The 19,532-nt window shown below is 40.0% G+C and overlaps 1 protein-coding gene across 2 annotated transcripts in view; it reads left to right on the forward strand.

Moving 5' to 3' along the window:
• Positions 1 to 959: 959 nt before the first annotated feature.
• The window catches only part of Garem1 (GRB2 associated regulator of MAPK1 subtype 1), a 171,320-nt gene continuing 152,747 nt past the window's right edge, over positions 960 to 19,532 (forward strand). For both annotated transcript variants that reach the window (XM_090353278.1, XM_090353279.1), the window contains exon 1: positions 960 to 1,081. In XM_090353278.1, the coding sequence (XP_090209404.1) occupies positions 961 to 1,081 (121 nt within the window). In that variant the 5' untranslated portion in view covers position 960. The remainder of the gene's footprint in view (positions 1,082 to 19,532) is intronic.

Raw genomic sequence — 19,532 nt, forward strand, 5'->3', positions numbered from 1 at the left:
CGCCCAGGAGCTTCAGTAGCATTCCCCCCCCCCCCCCCCGGACACTCGAGCAACCAGGCAAAGCCCGAGGAAGCATCTTCAGCTTTCTTCTGTGCCCATTGCAGGGGGGAGAAGGACGGTGCAATGCTAAGATGCAGCAGAACTCGATCTGCATTCCCGGGGGTCCGGGAAAGAGCCTGGTGAAGGACCGGAATCGCGCTCGCGGCGGCGGCGGCGGCCCCCGGCGAGGCTGCAGGGCGCCGGAGCGGTCGGATGGGGGAGCGAGAGCTAAAGCTTGCGGAGCGCGCGGAGCGGCTGGCGCCAGCCCAGAGCCGGCGCCGCGCCGAGTCCCGCGGGTCGCGGGGCGGGAGCGTCGTGAAGCTGGGGCGGGGCCTGGGGTGTGGGCGGGGCCGGGACGGTGGGCGGGGCCGGCGGCGCCGGGGAGGCGGAGGCGGGGGCGGAGGCGGGGGCGGAGGCGGGGGCGGCGTCTCCACGAGCTGCGCAGGCGTTGCTCCCACCTTGTTGATTAGTCAGTGCTGGGAGCGCTGCTATGGCGTTTCTCAGACCAGCGGCTCCTCCTCACACGCTCGAGGCGGAGGGAAGGAGGGGGAAGAGGAGGAGGAGGCGAGCGGGCGGCTGCCGCAGCTGCAGACCCGAGGCCAGAGGAGGAGGCGGAGCGGGAGTCGCCGCCACCACCGGGGCCGCCGCCGTCGCCACCGCCCGCGGAGGCCAGGCTGCTCCGAGTCCTCCCCGGGCTTGAGGGGCGCACGGGGCGCCCCGGCCATGCCCCGCAGAGGCGGCTGAGCCGGGCGCCGGCCGCTTCAGCCGCCGCGCCCCCCTCGGCTGCCCGCGCGGCTGGTGCTGCCCGGCGCCTCCCGCGCGCCCCTGACCGCGAGCGCGAGCAGTGGCGGCCACCGAGGCGCGCTGGTGCCGGCGGCCGGCGGGGGAGCGCGGCGGGACCGACCGGCCGAGGCGGGGAAGATGGACCCGGCGCCCTCGCTGGGCTGCAGCCTCAAGGATGTGAAGTGGAGCTCGGTGGCCGTGCCGCTCGACCTGCTGGTCAGCACTTACCGGCTGCCCCAGATCGCGAGGCTGGACAGCGGTGAGTCCCGGGCGGGTTCGGCCCGGGAGAGCGCGCGCGCGTGGGCTCGGGAGGGTGGGACCGGTGGGATCGGTGGGGAGTGGGCTGGGCGCGCCCCCCACACACACCCTCCCTGGGCCCCAGAGTTGGCCGCGGTCGCTGCCGCAGCCCTGGCACGTCGCTCTCAACTCTCCTCCCAGCAGCGGGTCGGAGAGGTGAAAATCAGAGTCCTTGAGTGTAATTAGGGGGGGGAAAAAGCCTTAAAAAATAAAAATCTCTGCAGATAGTCATCTTGGACGCAAGCTGTGCCTCCCCAGCCGCCTGCAAGAATTACCCAACCTGGGAAACCCTGAAGAGTTTATCTTAGGCAACTTTGTTAGGGAAATAATTGTGCCCTGCCTGGCATCTTGTTTTCCGTGTTCTCTCGAAACCCTGAGCTGCGGATTTTAAGAGGAAAAGCTCCTGGGTGACCAGTAAAAGGGATCGTATTTCAGACATCTTTTATTACAGTCTGTTTTGTTTAACCCAACTGAAAAGTAATTTCAGGCTATGTGTTAGAAAATGTCTTTAGCAGAAGTGATGGTATGCTTTAATTATTAGCTGAGTACATTTCCAGCCTGGACAAAAAAATTAACTTTATATATATATATATATATGTGTGTATATATGTATGTATGTATGTGCCACGTGAGCTCAGAAACCAAGAAACACCTATATTTCCCCAAACTAACAGAAACCAAACATCTCTCCAACTTGAATGCTCTGTAATATGACATCTGCTAATCTGCAAATGTGCCATCAAGCAAAAGGACACCCTTCAGTAAGAAAGAGTTATGGCAAGAAATGTGGCGATTTAGGTTGTGTTTTATTTTCACAATAACTTCACTGGGGTTGGGACTTGGGCTATTTTTAGACTATTTGCCAAAAAAGAGTGATGTGCTATGGGAAATCCAGGCCCCAGGCAGGCAGGCAGGCAGGCAGGCAGGCAGGCAGGCAGGCAGGCAGGCAGTAGAGCTATGACCACACACAGGTCAAGTCAAAATACCCGTGAGCAGAAAGATGTCATTTTGAATCCCAAGTACTTGGGTTACAACTTGTTTTCTGGGGTGTATGACACAAGATGTCTAACTGTCCAAAGGCATTTTCATTTCCTTTCTTATCTGTGGGATTAGATTACATATTTGAAACACTCATGTGAGAAATAAGTGCTGGAAAGTTCTGAAAGGTAACTGGCTGTCCTTGTGTAGTTGTGGGTCGTGGTGGGCACTGGGAATAATCTAGGTTCTTAGGAAGTAGTTGATAAGTCCAGAGGAAGATATGTTGAGGCATTCTGCTTCCAATGTGAATGAAAAAAGTGCATCTGCAGGCCTGGTGTGTGTGTGTGTGTGTGTGTGTGTGTGTGTGTGTGTGTGTGTGTGTGTGTGTGTGTGTGTGTGTGTGTGTGTGTGTGTGTATGTGTGTGTTATATGTTTATATTGTTTCATTTCTTCCTCTACTATGAAAAAGTGTATATTTTGGCAGGTTTTGAGTCCTTACCTTTCTAGACCTTCTCTCATCTCTGAATACTCTGCCAAAACTTCTTAGCTAAGTAAGAGGGCATTGATGAATGTGGTATAAAGTCATTCAAAAGTTTCATCAGACTGACAATTTAAAGAGGCTCAATATCAGCTTCAGACATAACTCTTAGTTTTATTTTCTACTTTCTCATCCCTAGCATTCATGAAAAATACCTGATTCAGCAATTCACTCATCCCACTCTGCTTTTAAAAATTAGGACGTGGGTTCTGAGTTTTAACACTGTGTCCTTTCAAGCCCTGCTAAGGATTTTGGTCACTCTGTAATTCCAGCTCTCTCTTGTGAATTTTTTTGTTTATCACCACTTGAACATTACAAGGGCTCACTCAACTTCATAATCAGCTGAATACTTCTTTATGCATTTTCCCCTACTTAACAATCCCATCTCCTTTAAATACTTTTTTGTGTGTCCTTTTAGTAGATGTATAATATTCTATAGGAATAGCTGAACTATAAGCCAGTCCTCTATAAGTAAAGGTTGGAAGTTAGGATATAATGATCCTCTTGTACATAAATTTATTTGTTGTAGTTCCAGTGCATTCATACCTTGCTGACTGCATATGTGAATCCTTTAAAAAAAAGTCTTGGTACACATTGCTGTTGATTTAGAGAGTTATTTCACTAACATAGGCATTGTGAGATAACTACTCTGATTATAACTTTACATTTTTAGGAATCTAATTTTTAAATATTTGTTCACTTCATCAGACAATATGGTAAGCATCTAATTTGGGTGGACAATTGTAGATTCTTTACTTATTTAAAAACATGTTTGATAGCAGTGTTTAGAAAAGACTAAGGACATGTATATATTTTTAAATGCTATCAGTAAATCTCAAGTTTTGTACAGTCATTCTGTATGTGTGTCTGTGTATTTTTTGCCAATTTTAGTTCTGTGGGTACACTTATACACACATTGCACACACCACCCTATACTTAGACACGAAGGGTAGTCATTTTCCAAATCACTTGTTTTGAAGGAGACTAGGAAGAAATTGAACAACATACCACTAGTGGACATTATGCCAAGAGGAAAGCTATCAGCAAATTTTTAGCTATCCGGGAAGCACAGTAAGATCCTAAGCTCATAACTTGATAATTGAATAATACCTACTATGTGCAGGCTCTTTTCCACATGCTTCATCTATATTGTCTCAGATGTCTCAGATCCCAAGAAGCCTCTTTGTGGGATCTTGGGGGGGAGCTGAAATTCAAAGAAACTAAATGACTTACAGCTACCTCCCTCCCAGTCCTAAAGGGGAGTAGCTTTGGAATAGATCTGATGTCTGCTCTGTATAGCCTCTCTGTTTCTCTGAGAGATGGAGGACCAGAAAGTCAGTATTTTGAAAACAGTACAGACATCGAATTAAGTGTTGGGCATCATCCATCATATTTAGATGACTTTCTTCTTTCCAAAGGAAAGAGCTAACAAAGAAGAAAAGAAGTTACAGGTTTGGAGAAAGAATTAGAGAAGGAAAGAAGTGGAGTTTTGTTAGGGCTTTAGGGTATGCATATGTTCATTGCAATCTTTTCTTTTTTTTAGCCGGGTACAGTGGCTCACTCCTGTAAACTTAGCTACTCAGGAGGCTGAGATCTGAGGATCAAGGTTCAAAGCCAGCTAAGGCACAAAAGGACCTGAAGCTCTTATCTCCAATTAACCTCTAGGAAATGGGAAGTGAGGCTTGGCTCTAGGGTAGGGCAGTAGCCATGAGCTGAAGAGCTCAGGGACAGTGTCCAGGCCCAGAGTTCAAGCCCTATGACCCCTCCCCCCCAAAAAAGCAACCATTTCCTTTTTTATTGTCAGGGTGATGGATAGAGGGGTTACAGTTACATTGTCAGGTAGTGATCACATTACTTCTTGAGCATTGACACTGCAATCATTTTTTTGCATTGGTCTTGCCCATTCTGAAATGCTGCGTATGTGCTTTTGAATTTACATGTCCAACAGTGAAAATTATCTTCGTAAGACAAGATAAATCCAAAATGAATGAGTCTTCATGAGTATTTGCTCATGAGCAAATCCTCCTGCATACCCAAAGAGAGGAACTGTAGCAACTATCCTTGGGATATTTGATGAAAATCATCTCATCTGCCAAACTTACCTCAGTCCTGTAAATTATTGTCTGTAGGATCAAGTACAACATACTTTTTCAGGACCAAGAAGAGGACAGAAAGAATACTCTCCCGCCAACAGTCCACAGTCAAAACAGAATCTATGAGAAATGCTAAATTTTGAAGTCTAGAGCACTCTTTCCTCAACTTTTTTGCTTTCTGTAGCTCATAAAAGATTCTATGAAACTTGATTTACTAAAAGTTTTCATCTTAGGTTTAATTGCAAAGGATGTAACTTTTTATAGTAATTATTAAATATTGACATTTAAAATCACATTGTTACATCACAAAAAAGTGAAATTCGTATTTGATTTCTAGTATTGATTGATTTTAAAGGATACACAAATAAGTTCTCTAACATTTAAAAATTTGTATTTTTTGATAGTTTTGGGGCTTGAGCTCAGGGCCTAGGTGTTGTCCTGAGCTCTTTTGCTCAAGACTAGTGGTCTACCACTGTCCACTTTGAGCTACAGCAGCACTTCTGTTTTTTGAGTGGTTAAGAGTCTCACAGGGACTTTTCTGTCAGGACTGGCTTTGAATCACAGTCCTCAAATCTCAGACTCCTAAGCAGCTAGGATTATAGGCATGAGCCATCAGTGCCTCGCTGTTGTTTTTGTTTTTGTTCTTGTTGTTTTCTAAGCAAAGAACCAGGAAGTACCTTACTTACAGAAGGAGTTGTCATTCAGCTACTGCAGACTTCAGCTCCTCTGCACATCATCTAGGTCTGCTTCCATTCCTGGCTCCTACATTTTAGACACATCTGAGGAAGGTAATGTAGGCACTGCATGAGGAAGGCCCATGCAGTGCGTGAGGGCCATTGTGGGAGGGGGAATTAGTGATGGCAATTTATGTCCATCCCAGTCACCACTGGAGGAACAGTCCTTGTGTCACAGTTATGCCCTGGCAGAACAGTTCTGATGGGTACATTTGACAGCTGGGGCTCTGGAAATGGATTCTTTTTTAGCTATGATGGTGAATCCTGGGGAAATGTTAGCTTTGCTGAGAATATGTACCCCAGGGTATATATGGCAGACAGGTGAGTTAGTTGAAGATCTGGTTTGATAAATGGAAACAAAATCTGAGGTTGCAGAGGCTGGCCTGCAACCAGGAAAAAGAAAAGGTGGGAAGAGTTGGAGACAGGTAAGTGAGGAGAATGGTAGTTGCTTCTCCTTCCAAGTGATAAGGGGAAGTCATAGCTAAGCTCTCAGTTGCTTGGGGTCATGGGAAATTTGGTAATGCTTTGTCTTTGGATGCTTCTACAGTGCTGTCATTTATGAGCCACAAGATTCTAGGAGCAAAAGCATGGGCACTTACACATCAGGAAGGCTCTAACGAAATCCATGATCCACCCTAAATATCATTCTAGATCTATGATTGATGTTAGTGTGTGTGTGTGTGTGTGTTCCTAAAGTAACTTAATATAAATCTTGATCCAAGAAAATGTGTATGTTTATCTTAGGGCTTCATCTTGTCTGATATTTGGTGTTTACAGTACAAGGGTAAGAAAGCGTTGGTAAATGATGTGAATTAGAGCAGAAACCTCCATTCTGTTACAGGTACTGACATTCCACAGCCTTGAGATCTTAGCTTGTTTTCATATAGAAAAACAAACTGGCTTATGTGTCTCATAGCTAGTCATTTATTTGTTTATTCAGTTCCCTAATATTTACTAATGTTGATTAAGCCGCTACTGCAGAATACACCCAATTTTAGGTACTAGAATTGCAGCATCAAGAGGCTTTAAAGTATGTTGTATCATTTAGGCAGCAGAAGTAAGCTGAATAATAAACACATTATCCTTGTACAGTTAAATTGAGAAATGCTCTGGGGAACTTCAGTCTGTATCTTTTTAAGCATTACAGATTATTGATCTAGAAGTCTGAGGGTTATTTTTTTTTAAAGAATATAGTCTTTATTAGAGAAAGAGTGTTGTAAACTAACCCAAGATTCAGTTTGGAATGAACTTGTATAGGAAGTTAGGAAATTGATTTTTTTTCCCCCTTTGGTGGTGCTAGTCTCTGAACTCAGGTCCTCCCACTCTGGCTTTTTGCTAGTTATTTTGGAGAGAGAGTCTTGCATATTTTTCTGCCTGGACTAAGTTCGGACCTTGATCCTTTAGGTCCCAGCCTCCTGAGTAATAGGATTATAAGCATGAGTCATTGGTACCCAGCTAGGAAAAGAACTTCTCACATAATCCAGAATCATACGTTTTGATAATGGTAATGTAGACCAGCTCATAAACTCATGTATTTTTGTTTGAGATTCCTGAAGTATCATTTGCCTTTTCACTTACCCAACTGCAGTTCTAAGAAGACTCATAAATTCTTCTCTGGTTTTCAGCAAGATTCTTGATCTTAACAACACCAGCTGTTCTATGCAACATGAAAAATAATTTTCATGGTTGTTATGCATATTGTTTTCCCAAACTTGAAAAAATGCAAGATACCTGCTAAAATATTTAAATCTCATGAGATTAATTCTAGACATTGCCACATGAAAAGCCTCCTCCACTTTCCGGCCCCACCCTTACTCCCTATTTCATAAGAATGTTTGCTCGAGTTTCAGGTTTAAGATATCTAAAGTCATTCTTACTATTTACTAGCTCCTAGCATGATAGGCAAGTAGAAGTAGTTGATCCACATTCCCTAAATGAATGAATATAATGATATAATGCATGATATCTATTAATAGAGCTGTCGATTAACTCCGTCAGTCTTAAAGATAATTCCAGACTTCATAAGACAATAGGTTCCACTTGCCCACTATTGCTAAGTAGAAAGGAAAAAAGTGATAATCCAAAGGTATTTTTTATCTCAGAAGCAAGATGGCAGGCCTTAATATTAACATCAGGAAAAACAAGAAATTAGTGGGCCATAATGCTTTATGAGATCATTATTCTTAGGGCTGTTACTAATATTTTAAATGAATTATTTTTTAGATTACAGCTTATTTTCAGATTTTTTACTTTTACTAGATGGAAAAAACAGGTTTTATTCTGAAATTTATATATTAGATAGTACTATGTCATTGAATTTTAAATCTTTGATATCCTTATGCCTCCTGAGAACATGAGTTAGAATGCCATAAATCTTTCAACAGTAGTTAACTAAGAAAAGGCCTGATTTGATCCTTAGCTAACCATTTAACTATCAGTTTATCTCTGGACAGCAGCAATTTTACTTCTAAGCAAAGCATGTCACTTGGTTCAAACAGGGTAACAAAACTGTAACTGCTAAATTGTCATTCCAAATCAGAGAAAAGGGGACAGTAAATGGAACAAAAATTCTTCAACTCAAAAAAACCCCCCAAAACTGTAACTGCAATTTGATATAGCTGTGTCTTCCTAGAAGAGCCCCAAGATTACATAAGTCAGGTAATGAGTAAATTTTTTTTGACCGGTGTCAACCCCCTCTCTCATTTTTTCCCCAGTGGTCATAATCACAGACATTAAGATTCTATTTATGTTCCTGAAGGCATTTTACATTGTGGCAAAAAAGAAAAACAAACAAAGAAAACCCACACACCTTCTCCAGTTCCTTTCCAGTTCTGTGGATGAATTGTATTATAGTTACAGGCAAATCATTTAAATTGTTAACCCATTTTGAAGTGATTATTTAATAAATACCAAGTTACTGAATGTAAAATACAAGGTGAATTTTTTATGGTTATGAAGGTATTTATTACTTTGGGGTAGTATTTAATATTGTCAACAGGTTATTGTGGATAACATAGGGGACAGTGTAATTATGAATAGTGCATATGTATTATATGTATATAGATATACATCTCTTTTGCAGATACAAAGAAAGTTATGTTTTGTATGTTTTTAACCCTCAGTGGCAAGATTTTCCTTGTCCAGATACTTTTTGAAAATGTATTATTGTTCTTAAGATGATAGTGTTCTCAAGGCCAAACATCAGGATATTAGAAATGAAAAATTTCCCCCCTTTTATCAGGGAACTAGATTCCTGTATCTGAAGGTAACAGTAAAGAGGAAATGTTTCATTCCTGTTTTTAATCCTGTCTTTTATACTGTAGGTAATTAGGAAACACTGGTTATAACAGAAAATCTGTCATCCTTTCATGAGAAGGATAATGAAATGCCTGAGAAAGTTTTGCACAACTCTGGGACATCTATCTGCAGATGCTGTGTTTTATCACATCATAGACATTCATCTGGGATTATTATTCTTCTGTTTAGCAGCAGTGGTCAAGTGGACTTCTAGAACTGACAAACCCAGTCCACTATCATTCCTGGTTCTAAGTAGCTTCAGCTCCCAAGATGTCTTTTTAGCTCCTTGCTGGTTAACATTTAAACTAATGCAGGAACCATTTTTGCCTTTGGTCTTCTAACTCAAAATCAATCAATCAATCAATCAATCAAGTGCCAAATCTAAGTTATAAAACAATTAGTTGGAAAGAGGGTGGGGGGAGAGGAGAAAGGAGATCACATGCACACATGAGAGAGAGCTCTAGAAGGTTCAGATTACTTACTTAAAAATAACAACATGAGTTGTTGTTTCTTTATTAAGAAACTCTGCTCTTATTCTTTTTCTGTTTATTTTAGTCTTGTGTTTGGCCAGTTAAAAGGAGAGGAGCCACTGAGTAGTTAGGACTGGAGGGAATTCTTACAAACTCCTGTTAGCCGTATACATAGGAAAGGATGAGGTCAGCTTGTGTATAATAACAATAATAACAACAAAACAAGGAGACTCCTTTCTTTTCTATATAAAAGAAGCTTGAGCAGCCATAGTGTAGGACTGATAGGACAGCTCCACCCAAATCATGTGATTTTTGTCATCCTCCCAAGATCAGTTCATCTCAGACAAGACATGTAAAAGTCGACTAGCTTCTTTTGGTCGTACACAGACTTCTCTCACATCTCACAGGTCAGGATTTAGGTACCTCCTAAAGCCTCTGGGTGTACCAGAATGCAGAGAGGACTGAAGCCTAACCTGGACCCAGTGCTCAGGGGTTCCTATGTCAGAAGAAGCAGGGAGTAAAAATGTATTAAAATAACCATGTAGTGGGCCTCCCTCCAGAATCTCCCTTGGTCAGACTCTCTCTTAGCTAAGGCTCTATGAATCTCTTTCCCTAACCACCTCTTCATCATAGAGCATGATCTACAGCTGTTAAGTGGTTCTACATTTGCAAAGGCTAGTTTGGCATTTCTGCGGTGTTGGGGATCAAACCCAGGACCTTTTGTACATGCTAGACAAGTGATGTACCATTGAATTACATCCTGGAACTAAAAGCTTGTTACTAGGTGTGAAAGTGCTTTGTAGGAGGTAAGTGATGAAAAGTTGATTATATTTGAGGAACTATTGTTAGAAGACTTCCTCAAAAGGATGCTTACTATTCATTTCTCTGATTTGTTGTGCTTAAATTCTCCCCCCAGTTTTATTCTTCTTGCCAAAGAGGAGTAATTCTAAAAACAATATTTTCTGTTTCATCTAGCTATCATTACTATAGGAAATTTGGACAGTATGGAAAAACAAAAGTGAATATCAGTTTTAAATCCCAAGAGCATATAATTTGTTACATAACATTATTCACCTTTTTGTATCTATATATATGAAATGTAAATGGAAAGGATATATAAATGTAGAAGCAGCTGGGTGTGTTGGCTGACGCATGTAATTCTAGTTACTCAAGAGGCTGAGATCTGAGGATCAAGGTTCAAAGGCAGTCTGGGCACAAAAGGACCTGAGACTTATCTCCAGTTAATGTCTAGAAAATGAGAAGTGGGGCTTGGCTCCAGGGTAGGGCAGTAGCCTTGAGCTGAAGTGCTCCAGACCGACTTCAAGCCCCATGATCCATACAAAAAACAAACAAAACAACAACAAAAAAACCCTTACTTAAGTGACCATTTTCTAGTTGTTAGATACTGTTGTGTCTTGCTTTTGAGAATACCTTGTATTTGAATTTGTCAGTATTGTGGGAATTTCCATAATACCTAGGCTTAACTTGAGTTAATCACTATTTAAACTTTTTTTGTCTATTGAAGGTGTCACTACTATGTTCAAAATGGATTATTTGTGATTAATTTATTTTTTATTGTTAACTTGGATCTTGGACTTAAATGTATTTTATTTTGCCTGTTTTTCTGAAAGTGACTATACTTTCATAACTACATTGTGTTTGACTCAGCGTGTTTCCCACAGGTACTTTATTATTGATAAATTCCTGTGGATTGTTTGGATTTGAGCTGACAAAATAGTCTTCACTATTTAGCCTTAAGAACAAAAAATGAAATGGATAAATACGTAAAGATGATCAAATTCTTTCTCACATGTTATGCAGCCAGAAGTTATGCACCTATGGCAGTGAGATAGGACAATCTGTAGCAACTTTAGAGTCCATTGAAGCTTGGATTCTGAGTCCAGAGGGGATAATTACAATGTCATTTCATTTCTTCTGTTGAATATCTGTGCGTTTCTCTGTAATGTCTAAGAAGGAAGACAGAAGAAAAGCCCAGGTTAATTCTCTCTGCATGTAAAGTCAGTGATTGATGGGAAATGAAACACATATCATTCTGCCAATATAGCATCTACAGACTCTATAAATAGTCCTATTTGTTAGTGTTTCAGTGACAGTTGATGAAAGTGATAAGCAAGATAAGTTTCAGAGAACCTTTTTAGTGATACAAAGAAGCTTTAAGTTAACTTCACAATAGGTGAGGTAAATTGTATTATACTCACTCTAATACTCTCTTTTATTTCCTTAACTCAACTGGAAGATAAAATATGAGGTAAAATAGGAATAGATTGTGTTGAGTTGGATATTATGCTATACCAGTGGAGAGTTTCAGGATAGAGAGAGCCTAAAAGGAAGGCAATAGGAAATGCAAGGACCAAGTATAAATACCATAGACTACTTAGTTTCCTACATTGATATAATAAAACTTATTTTCTCCAATTATCAATGTAATATATTCACTACAAACAATCTGAATAAAAATGTTTAAACATTTGAAATTGGATAGGGAACGGGGGAAAACAAGATGAGGGGTGGGGGTGGGGGGGAGGAAAATGGGGACCAAGACATGTGAAAGGGTATCAATGTATGGGAATTAATGCACCTTCTATCTGGCAAATATCATGTAACCCTTCTATTAATTACAATAAAAAATATATGAAAAAATGTTTAAACATGATGTTAAATTCTACCATCCTGAGATAACCATTTAATATCTTGATGCATCCCCATTCATAAACAGACATACTTACAGTATGTCATCTGTTCCCCCCTGGAATCCTGCCTATTAATGTAATCCACTTCAGCAATCCTGTGCATTTCCAAATATTTTCTCTGTACTCATCCAACATCAGCATTATATTGTATGTATAGGTAGATGCAGAATTCTGTTACTGTTTAAAAAATTGGGTTGAATTACAAGTGCCTTTTTTTCTTTTATATCACTCATGAAGTTTTGTAAAGCATCTCCTATAATATGTCCTCATTTAAAAACAACTGTATATTACTTCATCCCGTGGAAATAGTCATTCTTTATTGATTGTGTTTAGTTTATTTTTGGCTGTTGGCCACTATGGATTGTATTTTAGTAAACCTTCTTGCATCTAATGACAATATGTTCATTGTTTTCCTATGATTCTGTTTATATTTAACAGCTTTAACTTCTGCAAATATCTTTAATAACTTCTACAAACTTCTTTGTCTGATTATTTCATTGTTACATGCAAAACCCAAAATTTAGTCTTTCTGGAAACAAGGGGAAATGTATCTTATATACCTTTCAAAGTAGCATGTATAGAATGAATTTGATTTGGGACTGGGAATGTAGCCTAGTGGTAGAGTGCTTGCCTAGCATGTACGAAGTCCTAATTCGATTCCCTAGTATCACATACTCAAAAAAAAAAAGCCGGAAAGTGGTGCCGTAGTTCAAGTGGCAGAGCACTACCCTTGAGCAAAAGTATCCAAGGACAATGCCCAGGCCTCGAGTTCAAGCCCCAGGACTGGCAAAAAAAAAAAAAAAAAAAAGAATGAACTTGACTTAATAGATGTTGCCAAATATGTCCTAAAGCCCCTAACAATTCTCATTTCCATCGCAGAAACATCAGATATCATATCTCTAAATCTATGTCAACCATACTTATTTTAGAATTAAAAAAATAGGGGGCGGGGAGTTTGGCTTAGTGGTAGAGGGCTTGCCTAGCATGCACGAAGACTTGGATTCAATTCCTGCATACCACATACATAGAAAAAGGCCAGGAGTGGTGGTGTGGCTCACGTGGTAGAGCTCTAGCCTTGAGAAAACCCAAGGACAGTGCTTAGGCCCTGAGTTTAAGCCCCAGGACTGGTTAAAGAAATAGAATTTAAAAAAATGGTTATAAAGTATGATTTTAATGCTATGCTAATTTGCATTTTTCTGATTTTTATTTGCAACTTTCTGTATATTTGTTTGCCATTTGGAATTGACAGGTAAATTAGAATTGCATTCTTTTTCCTTCCTATTACTGATCTGTTTCCATCAATTTCTGAATGCTATTTGTATATATCATTTATTGTGTCTATTGACTTTGTTTATATTGTATTTGTGTGTTTAAGAGTTTTAATTCTTATGTGGATGTCTCCTTTTTTAATTTTCAATCTTGATGAACAAAAAAGTCTTCCTGGAACCTAGCCTTCTGTATGTAGCTTCTTAACCTGTCTGGGGATATTTTAAATTTTTGTTCATTTGCCTTTAATCCATCTGGAATTAATTTTTGCAAATGATATAAGATTTGTGTTTCCTTACAGACTGTGGTTTTGCCAGCCTGTTTATTCTAATCTCTGTTTCTAATTGATATGAGTTGTCTTTGTCAAATTTATTTTGCTCTTTAACAGAGGAGAAACACACTTGAGCCACACCTGTCTTTCAGGGACTGCCTTGGGCTTTGTTTCAAGAACACAAAAGTTTAATGAAATCTGAAAATTCCCAAAGGAAAGAAATTATTACTAGATCTGTCCTTAATTTAATTCTTCTTCACAAAGGCCATGGGAGGCCCCAGGTTTTTTTTGGGGGGGCGGGAATTCAGACTACCCTGGTGAGATTTGGAAGCAATAGTACTTTGTTAAATACCTTCTAGAAGCATAGGATACTTTGACAGTGTTTTCTTAAATGTTGTCTTAAATTGATATTTTTTTAAGTTGCCTGCTTACTTACGTTCCCTTCTTCTTTCCTCTTTTCTTCCCTTCCTTTCTTTCTTCCCTTCTCATTCTCTCGCTGCCTTTCTTTTGTATTTGAGAATTTCAGAGGGATTTGCAAGTTATTTTTCTTTGCTTTTTGTAAAAGAGCAACACTTTACAGAATGCATACCTGTGCCTCTTTGCTTGCAGTGCTGTAATGACCCCTTATCTGTCAGTTTTTAAAGACTTACCATCAGTTTTTCTTAACATTTTGTTTACATCTTCCAAATCTTTGATAGCATTATTTTCTTAATTCCTCTTAATCTCACATGCAAGGACCAGAATTGAACATTGTTTAGAAAACAGTGTTGAGCATTGTGGATTTTACACCTCAGTTTCAAAACCCATACTATTTGCATAAAGAAATAAAATGAGAATACAACTGAGCATCAATTATTCTCTTAAGACTTTGTATCCTGTAGGCCCCTGTGTAAAGTTAGAAAAGTTCAATCCTGGATTCCTTGAAGAACTTTAAGAGATTAGAATGGAATGGATTTAGTTTTATTCTCTTCTTAGCTGTCTGTGCGCAGGGATTCTGACTTCTGTCCTGATTGCACAATGTTTAGTATGATGTCCCACCAGATGGAGTAGAAGTCTCGTCTGACTGACTTGTCCTATGGTAGTCTGAGTACTCCTCTATATACATACAAGTACACATGCTTGTCTTTACCTTTTCACACCTTCACGGATTCTAAGCAAGGAAAGTAGTAGGGTTCTAACAGCTACTCCTTCCCACTTTAGCTCAAAAGATTTAGAAACATTCTTGCTCTCTCTAGCCCCTCCTCCTTTCCTTCTTTCTTCTCCTTTTCTTCCTCTACCCTCCTCTTCTTTTCTTGCAGCAGTATTAGGGTTTCAGCTAGTTGCCTGGAGCTTGCTAGGGAGGTGCTCTATTTCTTGAGCCATATCCAGCCCTTTAGCTTTAGTTATTTTTCTGATAGGGTCTTGAATTTTTGCTTAGCTGGTCTCAAACTGCTGTTCTTTTGATCTCTGTCATCAGAGTAGCTGGCATTATAGGCATATGTCTCCATACTGTGACTTTTCAAACCATGTCAACTCTCCAAGAGACCTAGTGAATGAGAGTATGTCTTACTTAATATTTACTGCCATTATATTTATGTATATTATCTTGTTGAAAAGAATTTGGAAAATATTGTGAGATTGTTAAAAGCTGACACGGTGTTAAAAATCTGCTATTAGGTGAACGAGATTTTGGCTGTACTATTTAATCATAAACTGGTTAATATTACCAGAGTGTTATAGGAATTTCTTCCAAAATGGACATTCATAGATTTCATCGATACTAAGGTACATAGTTGGCATGTGTTCTATAATGACGTGACATAGCTTAATCAGCAGGGTTTATTCTGTTATGGTTGTAGTGAAATGATGATTGATGTGGAAGTGATGACACCTTAAATCACAGGAGTTATGGTCCTTCCACAGGGTTACTGTCAGTCATATAATTCAGTGTGTAAAACAAACATATTAAGCAAAGAGTATGAATGAACCCTTCCAGGTTGCCATATAAACTAGAGTGATAAGGAATATCCAGTGACCCATCCACCTGTAATAGAGAATGCTAGAGATTAGGTATGGAATATCCATCAGAGATCCAGGTGAAAGGCCTGGTCCTCAATTTGGTGTTAGTGGAAGCCAGTCAAGACTCTGTAAAAGTGGGACCAAGTGAGGAGTCTTCAGGTTATTGTGGGTATGCCCTTGGAGGAGGAGGGGATTAATCTTTTCCTTATCCAGTTTTGTTTCTCCTGGCCATACAGTGAATGAATGGTTTTGCTTCCCTGTGGCCATGATGGGCTGCCTCACTACAGACTCCAAAGCAGTGGGGCCAACCAATCATAAACTACAACCACTACTACTACAAGCCACGGTAAACCATCTCTCTTCACAAGTTGATTGTGTCAGGCTTTTGTTACATTACAGAAGAAAGCTGATTAACAGAAAATGTTGTCTTCCTCATTTAACAGCAAATAAGGTGCCATTCCTGGTTATATATACAGACATAAATTGCCCCCTGTGCTACATTTTCTAACTTTGAAGAATAATTTCTATATTCTTCACTGGACTCTTGACTCCCCTGAGGGCAGGAACTATATCTTTCATATTTGTCTTTATGTTCTCTGCACCCAGCCTATTTTCCAGAATGTGATACTGTGGCAACCTGTATGTATTCAGTGGAGCTTCGTTTAAGAACTTATTTTGAGCAGAGTATAACATACACAAACACAGTTTGGAAGAGAAAGTGAAGAAAGAGATTTGAGGATGGAGATGGAGCAGGTATTTTAAACGATAGAGACAGATTCGAGTTGTCTTTGTCAAATTTATTTTGATCTTTAAACAGAAGAGAAACACACTTGAGCCACACCTGTCTTTCTCCTCCGAAGAAAACATTATCAAAGTATCCTATGTTTCCAGAAGGTATTTAACAAAGTACTATTGCTTCCAAATCTCACCAGGGTAGTCTGAATTCCCGCTCCCCCCAAAAAACCTGGGGCCTCCCATGGCCTTTGTGAAGAAAAACTAAATCAAGATTAAGGACAGATCTAGCAATAATTTTTTTCCTTTGGGAATTTTCAGATTTCATTAAACTTTTGTGTTCTTGAAACAAAGCCCAAAATGTGTACAAGTTTTGCTAGTCTATAGTGAATTAAAATGCCAGATTAAAAAATAGAAACTATGAATACAGAATCACCTCTATATATGTAACAACATTTAAAACAGGTTCCTTTAATATCTATCAATAGAATGGATAAGTGGGATTATATCATGCAGTTTTCATTTGAGATCTATGGATCACATGCTATCTCATAAACAGAACTGAGAGCTAGGGACACAAAGATGAATAAATGTAGACCTAACTCTCAAGCAGTTCATAGATGAGTAAGCAAGCCGCTTCTCAGACAATCAAACTTACCCTGTGATAAACAGGTATGGGACTGATTGTGTTAAGAACTCTTTGAACAGCTTTTACAGAATGCATTGACTAATGAGCTAGGCATTGAAGTACAAGTAGCATTTTTCTAGGTTTAAAAGAAGTGAAATCAGCATTCCTGACAGAAATACAGAACATTCTAAATAGTCACATATGAGGGAGAAGACCAGAAATGAAGCCTAAAAGTCAAGTTGGAAGCTAAGTTTTTCCCTCATCATTTGAACTCAGGGCCTGAAGCATCAGAAACATTTTTTTTTGCCAGTCTTGGGCTTGAGCTCAAGGCCTGAGCACTGTCCTTGGCTTTTCTCAAGGCTAGAGCTCTACCACTTGAGCCTCAGCACCACTTCCGGCTTTTTTCTATGTATGTGATACCGAGGAATCGAACCCGGGTCTTCATGCATGCTAGGCAAGCACCTTAACCACTAGGCCAAACTCCCAGCCCCCAGAAATGTATTTTGAAGAGCTACAATATATACCAGTAGGTAGCCCTTAACCTCTTGCTTCCTTCCTGAACACAAAAAGCATATGATGTCTTAACAAAATAGGTTGCAACAGAATCCACTGAACTGGCAAATTCTGATGCACTGCAATATGAACATTTAGCAGATAAGAAGCTATGATAATATAAGCTACTCATATAATAAGTAGCAGTTATCAGAGAGGCATGATAGAGAATTTTGAGCCATGGGTACATCCTTTCCCAGGTGTCACTCCATTAATATTAAATGTTGGGGGTTGAACCTAGAACCTTGAAGAAGAAAATGTGTATGCATGCTCTTTCTTTTTTGTGTCTTTTTGTACTCTCTTTCCGTCTCACTCTCTTGCCCTCCATCCCCCTCTCAGTCCTCTCCCTCCACCCACTGAGCAGCTTCGTCAGTACTCTCTCCCCACCACAAGAAAGCAAGTAGGAATATGAAAGTCAAGTTTTCATAGAGGATTTTGAATCAATTCTCATTTTCATTTTAAGAATAAATTATTTTACTTCAGTGTTTTACGTAAAGCTAGTATTGAGCAATATGTTGTACAGGGTGCTGTGTCAATGTATTACACTGGGAAATCAGTGCACGGGCACATGGCTTATCTTCATACTCGCAGTGTGCCTAACAGTACCTGGTGACGAGAATGTTCTTCAAATGTTATATGAACAGTGAGAAAACATTTAAATGTAGAAAGGCCCAGAGTTGTTTTTGTTGTTAGCCAGGATTATTCTGGTATCATGAAGGTGGGAGTGAGAATACAGCGGAAGCTATGGGATTATAATTAAGAGGAAAAATGGCCTCTAGCCCAAACTAGGTGTGTGGGAATGTAGATGAAGAGACAAATGTGAACTATTTGAAGGTGAAGTTTCAGGACTAAACACAAATACGGGATATGAGGAAGGAAGCGTTAATTAGTCATGATGTCACTGGCTTAGGTGTGCATGCCCTTACCAGCCTTAAGAACACACACAGAGGACATATAGAAAAGTGTGTACGTCAGAGTGGACCAAATTTGACAGTAAAAATGCAAACATATCAAGATTATAAAATATCAAAGGTTAAACTCGGATTGTAATTTAGTACTTACCACATGCCATGCAAGTCCTGATTTGATCCATACCACTACAAATAAAGCAAACAAAATCCCAGTAGCACAGGCTTACTACTCACAGTACACATGGTTTTTATGAGTTAGTTGATTGGAGTGTTGTTGTTTTACAGCTTTCTCATGCTCCTTCTCCTCCTCACTGTGGACCCTGGGCCTTTAAGCCCCTTGATTGTGTGTCCATGCTTGCTGAGGCAAGAGAAGGAATATGGCATATCATGCACTGACCCCTTAAAACTTTTGCCCAGAAGTGATACACTAAATGTTCCTCTTACCTGTCACAGTTAGGGTTGAGTTCCTAGCCACACCTAACTTTCAAGAGGTTAAAGTTGTACGGTCTTTCCCTATAAGAGGAATATGGCTGCAGTGACTGATAGGGTGGGAGAGGTAAGAAAGCAGCGTCATTTGTTAATTGGTCTGTTGAAAAGATATTGGGAATCATATCTTGAGAGACTTTAGGGCCAGAGAAACAGTATTAGATTTCAATATCAAAGTCATCAACCACATATGAAAGGGTATCAATATATGTGAATTAATGTACCTTCTATCTGGCAAATATCGTGTAACCCTTTTATTAATTACAATAAAAAAATAAATTAAAAAAAAGTCATCAACCAAGTGAATAGCACTGATCTTCTGGAAACAGCAATGCAAATAATGAAGGCTATCAAGTTTGTGGTTACAAATGTTGCAGTTCCTCAGCCTTCAGCTCTGTTTTTTGTTTGTTTGTTTTTCCCATTCCTGGGACTTGAACTCCGGGCCTGGGCACTGTCCCTGATCACTTGACCCACAGTGCCACTTTGAGCTTTTTCTGTGATTAATGGGAGATAAGAGGCTCAAGGACTTTCCTGCCTGGGCTGGTTTCGAACTGTGTTCCTCAGATCTGCCTTCGGGGTAGCTAGGACTACAAGTGTGAGTCACCAGTGCCTGGCAGCCCTATTCTTTTTTTAGGAACTATAACTTCAGTTTTATCTAATGATTGTTGTAGGTGTTGAATTAAATACTTAAGTAAACATAATTTCGCTTTTTTAGACTCCAAAATTGCTGACTTGCACTTAGTAATTT

The sequence above is a fragment of the Megascapheus bottae genome, chromosome 19, assembly GCF_031878675.1.
Source record: "Megascapheus bottae isolate mThoBot1 chromosome 19, mThoBot2.hap1, whole genome shotgun sequence".
Classification (NCBI taxonomy): Eukaryota; Metazoa; Chordata; class Mammalia; order Rodentia; family Geomyidae; genus Megascapheus; species Megascapheus bottae.